The sequence below is a fragment of the Lottia gigantea genome, assembly GCF_000327385.1.
Source record: "Lottia gigantea unplaced genomic scaffold LOTGIsca_11, whole genome shotgun sequence".
Taxonomy (NCBI): Eukaryota; Metazoa; Mollusca; class Gastropoda; family Lottiidae; genus Lottia; species Lottia gigantea.
The window spans coordinates 1,925,706-1,942,706 of NW_008707001.1; the positions used below are offsets into that span (position 1 = coordinate 1,925,706).

A 17,001-nucleotide genomic window follows, 5' to 3' on the forward strand; every position below is an offset into this window, starting at 1 on the left:
AGTTTATCAAAATATATATATATATACTAATTTTATTCATCTATTTTATTTGTTTTTTTGAAATTAATTTATCATGTTTATTGTGATGTTAAGGTTAGTGTTTGGAGGAATGGCGGAGTTGTCTGTCCTAAATCATGTAAAGAAATTGGGTAAATTTCTGAATAATATTCTGGTTGTTTGCTTGGGTATAACAAATTGTTATTTTAACCAAATCCCCTTTTCAATGAATTGATTGAACCATGGTAATTCTCAAAACCGAAATATACTGGTTGTTTGCTTAGGTAGCCTATAACCAAATTGTTATTAAACCAAGCCCCCTTATATATATAGTATAGATTAGACTGTAATATCTTTATAAATTATTGTGAATTTTAATTAATCAAAATGACGATTTTCACGAAAAAAGGGTTGCTGACTCATTATAATATTCTCAAGAGTCCGAAAACATCAGATTGTGATTTATGGTATCATCAATGTGTCTCAAAGTTCGTTAAGGGGATGTGGTTTCAACACATGGTTTCCATGTTGGTTGTGGTTTTTGTTTTTTTTATTATATTTAATCAAAAATAATTGATATATACATTAATTGAGATATATTATATTTTCCCCTATATAATACTCTAAAATGCCTGAAGATATTACAATTCAAAAATATAATACTCTTGAATACTCGAATACTCTTTTTAAATTTACAAGCTAAACGAAATGTTAATATGTACACCAAATACTCCAATTGGTCTTTTTTGTGCAGTTGTGAATAAAATTGTTTTTTATTAAAGATAGGTTTCCATATTTTTTAGTATCAAATTATGCAAACTATTTGATTAATTGGTGTTTTTAATGAATAATGTATTCTTAATCATATCATTATGTTCTTATTGCATATAATTAAGAGTTAAACCAATCATAAATATCCATGTATGTAAAGTAAAAAAAAAAAAACTTTTGACCTTTTGTGATCTGTCACTCATTGGAATTCTGCTGGTAATTCTCTTCTAAGTCAGCTAATTATGAATTAATTATGGACATGTGAGATAAACTGGTATTTTTCCAAGTCATTAGAACACCTCTACTTTCTATTCACATAAGTATCATTAATGAAAAAAAAGGGAACCCATCTTTAAAGACTAAATTATTGTACTATAGTCGGAAAATGTTGGTCATAGATAATTATGTACATCATTTTCGTGTTTTGCTATAAAAGGTTTCCCCATATACATGAATATATATATATATATTAGATAAAACATCGAATTAAACATCAAATTCTCCTGCCAAAAATCATGATCATATTTTTTATAGAGATTGTATTGTGGCATAAGTTTTTCATGTGTAGCAGGTCCATTCATTGCTTCTGTTTATATCATTTCAATTTTCTATCAGATGTCTGTGGTTCCTGATGAATTTATTCTCTCAAGAATCAAGTTTAAATTATTAGTGAGATGTTATTTTTAGTCTATATCAAATATATTGTGTGCATCCAGGAGAAATTAAAAATATAAACACGATCAGTCCACTTTTTTGGGGGTAGATTAAATAGTTATTTAAACTATACAGCTTATCTTGTATTGTATTCTTACTACTCAAACTACCTAAAATAAATGGACTGTGCGTGTTTATCTTTTGAATCTTCCTGGATGTACATGAATATCTGTGTTTAACTATACAGCTTATCGAGTGCTATTTATTTTTCTATATAACTGTGTTGTCATTAAAATAAACTTCTATTATATTTACATAATATCTACTTATATTTACATAATATCTACTTATATTTACATAATATCTACTTATATTTACATAATATCTACTTATACCCTTTTTCCTATTTAATAGAGCAGAACTAAAGGTGGTTTTTTGTTTTCTGATGAGCTTATTAATGAAATTGCCAATAGCTGCTTTTACACTGCTTTAAAAACTTGGCTTACTTGAAGTAAACTGTACTCTATCCAGACCCAGCTCGGATAATATTGGCAGTGTAAACACGGCTTAAGGCATTGTCTATCTTCGTTAACTCTGCCAGGTTCAGATGAACAGGATCTACAACTCATTTGTTTCATTTCATTAGAACAATCAAGATCACAAAGTAGGATGTAAAATTCAATTTCATTTCATTAGAGGAATAGACGATACAAATGAAATAGAAGTGGACACACAAGGTACAGGTCTGGACACGATTGGTTTCTTCTATTTTCGACTGTATCGATAATCCTGCACCAAACACCACGGTCTATGCCCACCTTTATACTTCAATCTATACACCAAGTAATGAAATGAATGGAGTTTTACGTCCTACTTTTCTGCACCTTGTGGACTAATGAAGACGGGAGATGCCATGCAGGGTACAATGAGGGAAATTTTGCCAGGACAGCGGCATTAGCCTGCTCTTTTTCGATTTCCAACTGTCGAGGGATCTTTAACGATACGCTCACAGCCTGTAGCACACAGGGTCTCGGTTTATTGTCCCATCCGAACGACTAAACGCTTTTTCCATGTCAGCCCCTCTTTACCTGCATCACTGACAGGGGAAAACCGGGTTGAAAAATCCGAAGGTATTATCTCGACCTATTCCGGGATTGAACCCTGGACTTTCAGGTTAGCGAGCATGCGTCTAACTCACTGAGCCACCGCGGCTCCTTAACTCCAGGCATAAAACAAGTATTAACTATCCAGCCGCAAAACGTAATCCAAACAACATAATGGCAAAAAATTAGTAGTAGCCATTTTATTTCATTTCTACTCATAATTTCAGGCCTCAACACACCCAACCAGAAAAAAAGATAACTGAAAGATTTAAATATTTATTTTTTTGTTATTTTGAAATAAAAAGCAACAATCTTGATAAATTATTTACACCATTCACAAATCTTATTAAAAATATTTAACATTCGTCTTCTCGTTGGCTGTCATTTAGTCCCTAACTTCCAGACTCTAACCTACGCTAGTCAATAACTGTCTTGGTGTTTTAGACTAACTGTCATTAAATCCAAAACTTGCTGACCCTAGCACTCAGGGAATAAAATTAAGTGTCAGTAAGTTTCAGACTAGTGAAATAGCTATCAGTGGCTAGGTAAGAGTCAGCAAGTTTTAGACAAATCGAAGTGTTATACTAGGATAGGCTAGAGTCTAGCTGTTACCAACAAATTACATAAAATTTATATCTACAATTTATAGTTTGAATATAAAGTATATTTGGATATAAATCAGAGAGACTTAAACACTGCTTCAACCCTGCGTGGAAAACCGCATAAACCTTAGAAATGACTAACAAGATAGGGCTACATCTGTACATAGCTCAAATTGTCATACAGTTTGTCAAAATATCAAATTGCGAGGATGTCCAATTTAGCACAGTGACAGATATCATCTCAATATATTATTAGACCAAGGGTGATTATTCTTGAAAACTTAACTTAAAATGATTTTAAAGTTCCAGTCATCTGATTGGTCAATCATTAAAATCGATTTTAATAGGTTTCAGTCATCTGATTGGACAATCATTAAAATCGATTTTAAATGGTTTCAGTCATCTGATTGGTCAATCATTAAAATCGATTTGAAAAGGTTTCAGTCATCTGATTGGTCAATCATTAAAATCGATTTTAAAAGGTTTCAGTCATCTGATTGGTCAATCATTAAATGGATTTTTGTTATCCAATCAGATTACTGTATTTTTTAAAATTATTCAAGTTAAGTTTTGAAGAAGAAGGCCCTAGAAAATAGTCCTAATAATTATGCATAATTTATGCTTCTTATATTACAAGCGTATATAGTTTTATACAACTGATGTAATCATTACACCAGGCTTTAAATAGCAATACTATCTTAGGTTAACCAAAAAAATTGTTGAACAAAACACCAGACCAGGCCACATATTCTTGAAACGATCTTTGTGCTAGGATTAAATAGAATCAATGTTAGAAGATAGACCCAAGGACATCCTAGCGCTAAGATCGTTTCGAGAATACATGGCCTGGACGTCCTTGGGTCTTAACTTCTGTTACACATTATACACTGTTTTTAGGACTTCCTAGCGCTAAGATTGTTTCGAGAATACGCTGCCTGGTCTAAATTTTAACACAAGAGTCAAATAGTTGTTCAAATCTCACAGGAGTTCATGTGGTTTCATCAAATGTATTCGAGTCTGTCTTCATAATGGCAGACCCTTGTTACAATAGTTATCTACATACCAATTGGGTTCTCTTAGTTATTTTGCTGAGTGAGCAACACCTGTGTATTAAGCAAAGCAGCCAGTTATATTCTTTATATCCCTTACATCTTTAATGAACTCTTCCACACATGCATAATGTCTAGCAATATTATACAATGTAATGCATGTTTGGAAGAGTTCATTTTACAGAATCAGGGGTGTTCTATACCTTTCAAAATATTAAAATTTGCTTTTTTTCTATTTCTATATACATATTAATAAAGATAACTTGATACATTATTATTATGATTATAATACGCATGGCTTTATTCTAAAGTAAGCCAAGGAAATCTATTTCTCTTCCTTGTCAAAATTTGTGAAACACTAATCTTAGTGAATTAGTCCAAATTGATTGCATTATTACCAGATCTTGAAATAAAAGTCAAAACAAAGCGTTATCTCAAAAGTAAAAACTTTTGAGCCGACCATGAAATTTCAACAATAACATCTCTGTTATATAAATGTTCTTTGCAATAAATGTACATTAAGGCACCCTGTACTTTCTGTACACAAACAGACCTAATAAATTACTGATTACATCTTAATAATATATCATAGTTACAAATTCAAGAACCTTAACCTAGAAAAACATCAGCTCTCAGAAAACATCAAATATTGCTTACACTTTTAGAGGAGAGTCATTTCTGCAGTAAGATCCTTATGCAATCATAAGGAATGATCATAATTCAATTTTTTTATTCTAAATTGCAAATTGCATGCAAGTTGAATCAAATCTTTTTATCTCAACCTAACTCTAGCTCTTACTATAAATATCTAAAGAAGTAGGAGATATCACTGAATTATTTCACAATAAAATCTACAGAATAAGAAATATCTAATTTCGTTTTATGATCTAACTTAACTTGTTAAACTTTATTTTAACAATAATTTTGAAAGAAATTAATAGCTATGTCTTACAAGCATAATAACTTGGGTTTTCAAGAATCCTTTCTACTAACTGGTTCATAACCCTAGACATTGATCTTTTCTAGATAACCCCCTACAGCCAGGTCTACTGGAATTATGAAGAAAAGAAGACATAATCAATAAGCTATATAGCTGGGTTGACTGAAATAATAAGGAAAGACAACTCATATAGGGCCACTTGACTTCTTAACACCAAGACAGATTAGGGCACCGATCCACACAAAATCTTACTCTCTCATTTAACCTTGAGAAATACCATATTTACGACAAAATTGATTGTAAGATTTTTGTGGATCAAGACCCTGAAATCTAAGAAATTGCGTAGCTTGTGTAGACTCAGTTAACAGGTATTTCAACTTGAAAAATACATTGCATATAATACAGTACTGGATAATAGAGACTAAATTATTGTGCATAGATTAAAATTCTCAATATAAATTCTCCAATCTGAATAAAATGCAAATCTGGATGTTTCGTTTCGTGTTTTTTCTATAGGTGACTCCACTCTATAACCATGATCTGACGAGATAGTTACACATCTCATGTTCTAGGTCAAATAATATTCAGCCAATCAAAGGCACAAGTTACAAAACATAGGACTTCATCTAAGTTTTTTAACTTATGCCTCATCCTTTTGTTTTATGTTTTATAAAATATGTTTACCTCAATCAAATGTTCAGATCAATGAAAAATTTCGTTATTAACAAAACAAAACATCAAAATTTGCATTTTATTCAGATTGTAAATTTTCAAAAGAAACAAAGTTTCTCTTCCAATTCCCCTGCTGTTTCATTATTATTATCATTATTATAATTATTATTATTATTATTACACTATTAAATATATAGACATACATTTACTTAATCTGATTCAAATACAGACCAAAATCTTAAATAATCTTATGATCAAAATATATTTCTTAAAAATTTAACATGAATGCTAATCCTTCCAGAACACATGTGGGCACTCTGCAACTGAGTTTGTCAATTACACATCCTACATGACAAACAAAGAATTGCCTTTTCACCAAGAGCCTTACCCACCCCTTCTAATCCCAATAACTACAATCTGAAATTCCACAAAATCCACACAATATGGCTACCTTTCAGCAAATTGACAACAAAATATTTCTCTTATATACCAATCTAATTCTAATTTGATCAGGAAATTGTTATCTTATTTCAATTACATTGATTCCATACAGGGCATCATTCCCAAAACTTTAACAAAATACAATAATCTGATTGGTTGATAAAACTAAATTCAAAGTTATTGACCAATCAGATTAAGCGAATGATAAACTTGATAAGGTCGTTAGAATTTCTTCGATAAAGCGGTAAAAATTTCACGAGATACCCAAATTAAGTTCATTTTCTATTGGTCGAATAGGAGCAGAAAAAAAACAACTTAAATTTCATTGAAGTAGGGTGTAAAACTCTATGTCATTTCATTAGCCCAATCAGTAACAGAAAAGTAAGATGTAAAACTTCATCTAATTCCATCAGTCAAATGATGAGTAGAAATTTGGGATGTTATATGAATAAAATCAGGAGAACAGATCATCATAAAACCCATTTCATTTCGTTAATTTAATTATCATCATCACTGGTCAAAATAAATTATTCCATACAGAAGCTGCATCTTAGAATGATCACTATTCATGTAATTATTCTTTGTTAAAAGTTTTAAATTCGTGTCGTTCAAAGTGAAAGACACCTGACATCACATTTTATGCGGCGATTAATATACAGCTTGGGTGACTTCGATTGAAACTCTGTGGTCGAACTAGAGGTGATAGAGAAATGACGTAATCATCATCAGTACGCTTGTCGAGTGAGAGTCGAAATTGAATTGACATTAAGGCAATATAGTGGCACTTTTAACCATATATAAACATTCCTTGAGACCATATTAACTCTTGTTCGACTCTCAAAAGAGCGAGGGTCAAATATTACGTCACAGGGGTCTAAACTGTAAAAAATATTACAGTTACAGACTCTAAAACCTCAAGTCAAACCCAAATTCCAATCAAAGTCACCCCTTACGGCCGAACACTAAGACAAGTGTTCTGAAGAACTAGCACTATATTCTGGAGAGGGAGTGGTCAAGTTTATCTGATCTAAAACTGAACTAACGTAAGCGCTAACGTTCACATCCATTTCTTCATATCTTTTGATAAATGGATGTTCCTAAAACAAGAAAGAAATATTATTTAAAATTTATGAAATGAGCTTCAAGTTTTTGTTTATTTACTTTTGATCAGGTTTTAGGGGAGAGAGACAAAAAAGCGAGGGTTTTCTTCAGTTCGGGGCCCTTGAGGCTGGGGGTTGCCAGGTCTCCAAAAGCCAAAAGATTTAAGATGGCCTTTGATGAACTTAAAGCTATAGGAGGGCTGATTTTCACTTCAAAATAAGACCTGTCACAGGCCTGAGTGAGGCCCAATGGCCTACACCCTAAATACACCAATGTTTACTGGTCTTTTGACCAATCAAATTGGTTGTCTGGCTGATCCTTACTGACATATTGAAGACTGATTGGCTGATTGAATGATTTGTGTACTTACCAAAAGTTTAGTATATTTTGGTCTTTGTCTTTCTTCTTTCGTTAAACTGCAAGAAAATAAACAAAAAAAACTGCAAATTCAAAATACCACATAAACATTATAAATTATGTAGACTCAGGAAGGGATGCTTAGTTGACAAATTCAAACACCAAACAAACATTATTAAATATGTAGACTCTCTGAAAGGGATCCCAAAACATTAATACCAAATCATCTTTATAAGCTATGTAAAATCTCGGATTCAAGAGATGCCCAGTCGACAAATCATCTATGTGGACTCTCTGAAAGGGAAGTCGAGTGGCCAAACTTAAAATACCACATAACCATCATTAGCTATGTGGACTCTCTGAAAGGGATGTCTAGATGCCAAACTAAAGATACCACATAACCATTATTAGCTATGTAGACTCTCCGAAAGGGATGTCGAGTGGCCAAACTTAAAATACCACATAACCATTATTAGCTATGTGGACTCAATGAAAGAGATGCCTAGTAATGCCAAATTATCCATATAAGTATTTAGGCTTTGAGAAAGGATGCTGATGTGAAGCCAAATATCAAGAAGTTTGTTCCCGAGTCGGATGCCAAATTGACAAAGTTGCAATGTGGCTTTCGATGCTCCAAAAATATCTTCAACTTACCATAAAGAAATAAAGTTTTTAAATTCCTCTGAGAATTGAGAGTTACTCTGTAACCGAGGTGGTGGCCCCTGTACAACTTGAGTTAATTGGTCAAATACACTGTTCCATTTTTTAAATGGAAAACGTCCCGTAGCTGTTTCCGTCTGCAATAAAAAGGGGGAAAACTAAATGCAGATTTGATTATGCTAAATTCTAATGTAATGAACTTATGTTGTTCTTTTCTGTTCATGATTGGTCTTCAAGGAGATATTCATATAGCCTGACACAGGCAAGGACAGGGAATAAGGGGCTGTTCTTTGACTTTTTGCGACAAATACTAAGGGCTCAAAATGGCATGATATAAATAAAAGAGTCCAACTTCAGTAAAGATGCAGGTCTTTTCTGTTCATGACTGGTCTAGCAGACGACAATTCAACTCATCAAGACCCGAGCTATCCCATTGCCTAAATTGACAGTGTTACAGTGTTCCATCCCAGCGTTACAGGGAAGCATTGACGTTTACACGGTTCGAAAGTTGTTAACCCCTTCAAAGAAATATTCATATGACCTGACACAGACAAGGACAGGGAATAAGGGACTGATATTCTTTGACTTTTTGCAACATAAGACTCGATGCTATCAAACACTAAGGGCTCAAAATGGCATGATATACATAAAGAGTCCGACTTCAGTGAAGATGCAGGTCAGTCATCTGAAGATCGCATAATTTAGCATACATGTTTCAGGTTCTGTTTTAAAAGTTCTACATTGATCTACAATCGAAGTATTGAGCACTAATTTAATAATGAAAATATTTTTGTTATTGTTTTATTAAATAATATATATTATACTTACTAAAGTGATACCTAAACTCCATACATCAGATCTTATATCATATCCTCTACTAGAAGCTTTAGGATCTATTCTCTCAGGCTACAAATTATCATATCAAAATCATTCTACTTCTACATTATTAAATTTATACCCTATGTCAAACTTGAACATCAAACAGCTAACATTCTCTTGCTCAGTATTATAAATTGCTGCTAAATTAAATCATCATTTATAGAGCACGTCCGATATTAATAGTATTACTTTTTCTACCATGTTTCACTTTAGAAAGTTAACCTCATATTAAGGCCTGAGAAATAATATCAATTCAAAGTTGGAGACAATCAGGAACATATCCCGCCATCTTTACAATGGTCGAACTGTACCAACTACTTCTAATACCTTGACTGCAAAAACCACCTTTCCTGCATCATGTATGTAAATGCAGTGATTTGATTGGATTGTACGCTAGTGAATACGAAGAATCAGGGTGGTCATTATAAATTCTGTAAGTCATTATATTAACAGAATTTCTGTAGAAGGCTCTGATTGGCTTTTCATTATCTGGCATACAATCCAATCAAATAGCTGCAAGGTATAAGATGAAATTTGTAATAGCTTGACATTGTGAAGATAATACTCACACTGTAAGTACCATAGATTCAATCTAAACAACCCGATATTTCAGGTACATTGTCAAAGATTTCTAAGGCTGCACAGTCACGCCCACAACCAGATAAACAAGACATTAAGAAACCTACCGCCATATAAGGTCGACAACCAGCATCACGACTTTTTGCTATACTATCTACAAGTTGGCCGCTAATACCAAAATCACAGAGCTTTATATTACCGTTTCTGTCCAGCAGAATATTGGAGGGTTTCACATCTACAAAATACACATAGATCGTTTTAATTTTACATCTATACCTGTTAACAAATATCTGATAACAACGATTTGAACGACATTACAGAGAACACACATAACAGAAAGCAAGAAGAAAAATTTAATGGTATGTTACACCATGCTATTAAGAAAATACCCAATCTATCAAAAATTAGAATTTAAATTTCGTTCTTTTTTGTTTTCTATTTGTTGTCTCCATTGTATTGTAATCTAAAAAGTTTTCTACTGCAGTCCCAATCTCGTAATTTTTAACCAATCAAAGCGGTACATGTAGAACCCATTTCTAATTCCAGAATATTTAAACCCAGCCAAGCCAAGAGACGCTTTTTTCCATGTCAGTCCCTCCGACCTGAATCACAGCCATTGGGAAACCCCACTTATGCCAAATATGTACAATTTAACTTTGATACCTACCCCTATGTATAATTTTTAATTTTTCTTTTAAATAATTCAGGGCTTTAACAGTCTGAAAAAAAAAAAACGATATGAATTCATCAGTTCATTCAGTCTGCATCAGATTAAGCCAATGAAAACTGTCCAACACAAGACAATACATTGAAGAATATTCTTATCAAAATAAAGATTTCTCATCTGTAATCAGGTCTCTGTTCCCAAAATTCAGTTCTCTCAGCCTGTGATACGAAACAATATCGATGACAATTCAACTATTCCATTTTTCTTGTAAAAAAATAGTACTTACAGCCACTGTTATTTTGCCTATTATTTCTTCTGGTATCGTACTATTTTGTTCATCATAAATAAATTTATAAAATTTATCTAATGAGATTTCCATTAACTCCATACAGATCCAGCAATCACCCTGTCAGATAGATAGAAAGATGAACTATTTTCCATTGGAAAATCACGGTCAATTGGAATGAATGAATGAATGAATGAATGAATGAATGAATGAATGAATGAATGAATGAATGAATGAATGAATGAATGAATATAAAATAAAAAGATGAACTAATGAATAAAATTAAATATCACTGTCAAATATAATGAATGATAAATAAATGAAAAAACAAAGAATGGGACTTCTATTTCCATCACCTAGATCCCAATCCTAGATCCCAATCATTTGTAAGTTATCAACGTACCTCCTTAAATAAAGCTCCATAAAACTGGACTATATAAGGGCAATCATTACTTTGCATAACAACTTCTAAATCCATTAATAATTGTTTTTGTTCTTTTTCTACCACAGTGGACCTCACTCTCTGAAAAATACAGATGACATTTTCATTCTACTTTCATGACGACAGGCAACAACATGCTGTGTACAATGAAAGAAATTTGCCAGGAGAGCAGCATCGGATTCTAACTTGTCGCAGGAAATGAAAAGTTGTTCCAGCCCCTTTGGCCTGCATCACTGACATGGGGAAACCTGGTTGAAAAATCTGACAGAATGATGTGACCCATGCAGGGATAGCACCCTAAATCTCCATGCAAGCGAGCAAGCCAATGAAGCCATTGAATTGAAGTTTTATCTCCTACTTTGCTACCTCATCTTATGCTAATGACTCTTGTTATAATTACAGAATGGAAGCTAATCTTTTGCTGCCAATATATGTTTCAGATCAGCAATCCTCATCAGGACACCTAGTTTTTTAACACAAGGAGTATTTACCTTCACAGCCATAATTTTGCCTGTTCGTTTGTGTCTCATTTTATCGACGGTACCGTAATTTCCTCGTCCTATTTCACACAGATCTTCTAAATCATCAGACGTAAAATCTATCATCTAGAAAAATATTTCATTTATTGAATTGTGTAGTGATACATGTATTACAGGGGAGAAACAGGCTTGAAAAAATACATAGCTACCATAGTATTTAACCTATGCTGACCTAATGTGTATTGAAACAAAACCCTGAATCAGGGAATAAAAACATGGAAATGGAGAATATCAGCTGAAGTTCAAGAGGCTCTCTCAAATCGTATCGTTGGATGAGTATCGTATAGTGTATCGAATCGCAACTTCAAGAATCATTGCTGCCCTAACATCTATTCTTCTGGAAAGGTCACGATATCTTGGCTAGTCTATGATAGTTGACTACAAGTTAACATCTGTAGACTGAGCACTCTAAAGACCAAAACTATGTCCCTACCTCCTCGTCTTCTAACTTTAATCTTCCATGAGCATCCATACCATGTCTAGACCGTAAATTTCGTTCTCTATATAAAAAAAAATAAAAGATTAAATTAAAATCGTCATCAGAGCTATAAATTAGCATAACAATCCAGAAAAAAGCAACCAATAACACAGAATCATTCAATTTGAATCAATCCAACTACCTACTACTATGACTACAGAGTTTGCGATATCAGCATCCGGAAGCGAATGTTAACTTGTCATCTACCAATCAACCAACCAGAAAAAAAGCATTGCTCAGTTACTAAGGTTAAACTACAGACCAGTTGGTAAAAAATTGAAGTTATAAGTTAAGAGGAATTCAATGGAAAATTGGAAAGAGGCAAAATCTGATTAGAATTCAAATTTGGATGTTTCATTTCATGTTTTTATTGCAGGTTACTTTGTTCAATTGTCATCCACCATCTGACCAAATTGTTATTCCTCTCCTGTTCTTGGTCAATTAAAAGTCAACCAATCAAATCCTCCGTTCAATCAAAGGTTTCATTTCAATATGCTTATCTCCTTTAAAAGTGCTTGTGATTTGTTAGTATAAGTTTTGACAACTTTTGATGCTATTCGGTCAAAATTCCACTGAACACAATATACAGAAAAATCTTGTCAGATCACGGATGGCTGAGTACTTACCAGCAGAAAAAACAAAACTAACGAACACAAAACATCTACATTTGCATCTTATTAGATTGACGAAAGTAAAATTCCAAAATCAAACTTGGCATTACATTTGATAGCAAAATTGACAAAACACAAGCTTTACTTACATTTGAGTGATATGACCCATATCTGCTAGCGTACGAGGGGGGTCCTCTTTATCAATACTGAATGAGTTTGGTCCATTTGAATTGAAAGCCAAACGTAGATTGGCTCTTTTTTCAGCTGAAAATTTAAATAAAAAATCCATTTCAATCAACACAGGCAACATTAATGTTTCTTAAAAAAAATTGGTTAAGTAAATTATAATTAATAGCCAAATTCTGCATAGAAATTACTAATAAAATTTACCTTGTTTCTTTTTTGCATTGCCATTTGAAGCCATTTTGACAAAAATTCCTGAGTTTTGAAACCTATGCCCTATATCTTTTTAATTTTTAAAACTAAAAACAACAGTTTAAAATAAATATAAACTTTGTAACATGTCCATTGATAATTTATTTTTAATACTGTGATGATGAATTCATTCACACATTCGACATGAAAAAACAAATAAACTACAAAAGTCAACAAGTTGCTGAAATAGCCCTAGCCTAGAATCCTAGATAACACATCTCGTCATGTTAAATAATTTCCTTTTTCAAGCTTTAAATAATATATGATTCATTTTTATCATTGATTCAATGATTGTCATTTCAAATTGGTGACACATCAAGGTTATAGGCTTAGTTTCACATCAAACTGTGGTTGACAGTCTTATAGTCTTCATCAGTCAACAAACAAAACTATCAGTGGTCAGAAAAAATTCCAACCAAGTAAACAATTGAGATTGACAGCTTATTCAAATATAACATGACTTGTCATAGAAAATAGGATTCCGATATACAGTGATCCATGTGATCAAACGGCGATGACAACATTTTATGAATCATTCAGGCCAAAAATAGACAGTCATCAGATGGATTCTCTAGGAAAAAGCCTCTACCTTGATCATCAGGTTCGCCCTTAGAATTATTCGGGGCCGCCATCTTGAAAAATCGTTTGTAAATTGCGTCGGAACAACGCCCGATGGACGGGCAGTTGTCCCCTAGAAACAACAGTGTTGCTTCTACTTGCTCCCTGAGTTAAGAAGATACAGGTAGCATGCACACTAAGGCCATAGAATATACAGTAATTTCATTTCTTCAAGATGACTCATCAATGAAACTACCAGGGAATATCCCATTGACGTCACAAGCACCTGCTGGTAAATAGCCGGTAGATGGCGTCTTTGTCGTCGTCATCACCACCTTAAAACTGGTTATTTCCCTTGAACTGATCTTGAGACAAGTGAAAATTGTAGGCATAACGTCAGGCTCCCCTCTAGGATCCTAGATTAAAGATTCTAAAGATTGTTATTTTAACAATATGCCTCTTTCATAAGTCATAAATCGGGCTTTTCTGCTGTTAGAAAATCACCAAATATGGTACAGACGGGTGGGAAAGAAATAAAGACTAGACCAATTGGATTTAAGGGGCAACATATTTTTGAGGGACACGATCAATGAATTAAAAGGGAGGAAGCTGCATAAAATCAAAGTTCAGACAGAAGGTGTAGCCTCTTCAGTGGCGGAGCTAAAGGGGGGGGGGGGCAGAGGGGGCAGCCGCCCCCCTTCGCAGCCCCAAAAGCAGGTCTTGGGTCAAAAATCTCACAACTGGGTGGGGAATTCGGGCGATTTCAGATATTTAGCCCCCCCCCCCCCACCCCCCCTCGGACGTAAACCTGGCTCCGCCACTGAGCCTCTCTTCCCCTATAGTCCCTTCTCCTAGTCAATGCCATCCTTTCTCAAACATACTCTGATTTTGTACTCAGAAAGAGAACTCATCTCTGACGATTTTGAGGTGACAAAAACATACCAATATCTATATCTTTTTGATTTTGTACAAAGACACTGTAAATGAATCAGTCTCTGCTGAACTTAAGTAGGTTTTGCTGGGGCCCCCATGGACCCCACCCTAACGACAGGTGTGGGCAATTCTCGTATGAGGGACTGAGGTAATAGTCATTCAAGATGTCGCATAATTTTGAAATCGGAGCTGTATCTTAAATCAATTTTTTTTAGGCTCCGTCACTAATTCTGGATGGACAGAAAATTTCGGATCATCCGGTCTTTTTACCGTGTTTGTTTCAATATCCATGTCGTTTCTACAGTTTAAATTTGCTTTCATTTTCCAATCCTTTCCGTTTTGATATTTTGAAATATATTCCCACTTTCATGTTTTTTATAATTTTTATTTCGAGCCCCCATTCAAATTCTAATAATTCCGGATAAATGAATAATTCGGCTTAAATGGTGTTAAGGATAGAAACGTCATGGTCCCTTTTTTTGTTGGAATTGCAACTGAAGCAAGTGTTTCTCCAATACACCTACTAAACTTTTGTAGAATCCCTTTTATACTACTATAAAAATCCGTACAAGCAGAACAATTCCAACCAAAAAACTCTCCCAAGGCATGAAAAAATTGGGAGCAATAATTGTGTAGAAGTGGACTCCTCAAACGAGAAGTAACATCAGGTGATTTGAAAAGAGTAAGCATAGTCTGCTTCGTGCATGACAAATCATAATATAATATTATACCACTAGACAATAGAATCTGATAATACCAACAGTGTATCACAATGTTATATTTTACAGGGCATTATGAAATTGATATACCACACTTTTGATTTTATTATCTATACTCATTGAATGCAAACATTCAATATCATCCCTGTGATAATTATAACATTTAATACCGGGCGTTATTAAGTTGATATACCACTCTTTTAATTTTATAATCTATACTCATTGAATGCATACACTCAATATCATCCATGTAACATTTAATACCGGGCGTTATGAAGTTAATATACCACACTTTTATAATCAAAGCCTTGTTATTCATGCAGTTAATATACCACACTTTTATAATCAAAGCCTTGTTATTCATGTATAATAATAACAGATCAGAATGGTATTTGATTACAATGTAATTGTTCTTTAATTACAGTCGTTAAAAGTCTACTCATTCTATTGAAGCTCACCTTTACAGGTAATATCAGTTTAATGTGACCTAGATATGAGACAAGGTTTACATAAAGTAATAGGGGCCACTAAACTCAAATCACTGTTTAATTATAGTGAGTCATTCACATATTGTCCTTGCATAATTTATGAGACGCTGGCGATAGCTAGATAGTTTGATAAAACATTATTTATTTAAGTCATGTGAAGCCCCAGTCAAGGTATATCGTGATAGTGGGGCGTGGCACTTGTGACGTCATGCTCTATTTTAACCGGAAAACGAAGTGAGAAGAGTTATATGAAAAGAGAGTTGTGTTTGTAGATAACGGGGAGTGTAGACCGACATCAAGTAATGTAACTGATAGTTTATTAAGTGTCCTTAGATTTTACTTATTTTGTAATATAACGTGTTCAGTTTAGTTTAGCTTGAATAGCTGCCTTATTAAAACAGCCATCATGGCTTGTAGAGTCAGTGCTACTATGTTTTTTGTCAGCCTGTGTGTGATCTTTTTAATGGAGACTGAGGTATTAAGGGCTGCCAACCCTTCAAATACAAGCAGTCAAACAGTGACGGATGAACAGTCAGATTTAATAGTTAAGAAAAGTTCCATAGAAAAAGGAATGGATGTATTGTATGATATGGCAAATGGATTTCTAGATGTAGTTCAATCTGAAAAACTTTTTGATCAAACTTGGTTAAGTAAGTATTGATTAATTTACTTTAGTAATTACCTAATTATGTAATCAAATTTCAGCCATATACCTCATATACTTCAGTGGAAGAGATTGTATTGTGGGGGTGGGGGAAGGAGGTTTAGGGGGGTTATCCATTTTGTTAACAGTCAGTTAGTTTGGTAATAGAGATTTGAGAGTGTTAACTAACTTAATGATGTAAATACCATATCAGCTATTCAGTTGGCTAGTAAGTCATGGGAGTGAACTAAAGGGCATTTGCACCATAACTTTTCAAAAGATATTTATGTGTGTATATACTCTGCCACAGAACATCTTCAATGGTCCAATTGTCTACTTGTTAAAGGGCAATTCTAATTCTAGAATTTCTACGCCATTAACCCATTTCCCATCATGT

The 17,001-nt window shown here is 33.6% G+C and overlaps 2 protein-coding genes across 2 annotated transcripts; one reads left to right on the forward strand and one right to left on the reverse strand.

The window, feature by feature from the left end:
* Nucleotides 1–7,191: 7,191 nt before the first annotated feature.
* Nucleotides 7,192–11,730, reverse strand: LOTGIDRAFT_177777 (hypothetical protein; the record flags this gene model as incomplete). Its single annotated transcript, XM_009047114.1, has 9 exons — nt 7,192–7,326; nt 7,701–7,746; nt 8,342–8,484; nt 9,176–9,253; nt 9,913–10,040; nt 10,473–10,524; nt 10,759–10,878; nt 11,162–11,281; nt 11,692–11,730. The coding sequence occupies 9 exons, from the start codon at nt 11,728–11,730 to the stop codon at nt 7,192–7,194; spliced, it is 861 nt and encodes a 286-aa protein (XP_009045362.1).
* A 4,637-nt stretch (nt 11,731–16,367) lies between these two features.
* Nucleotides 16,368–16,761, forward strand: LOTGIDRAFT_156478 (hypothetical protein; the record flags this gene model as incomplete). The annotated part of the gene is made up of 2 exons (XM_009047115.1): nt 16,368–16,611; nt 16,667–16,761. 2 exons carry the CDS (start codon nt 16,368–16,370, stop codon nt 16,759–16,761), a joined length of 339 nt encoding a protein of 112 aa, XP_009045363.1.
* Nucleotides 16,762–17,001: the final 240 nt, after the last annotated feature.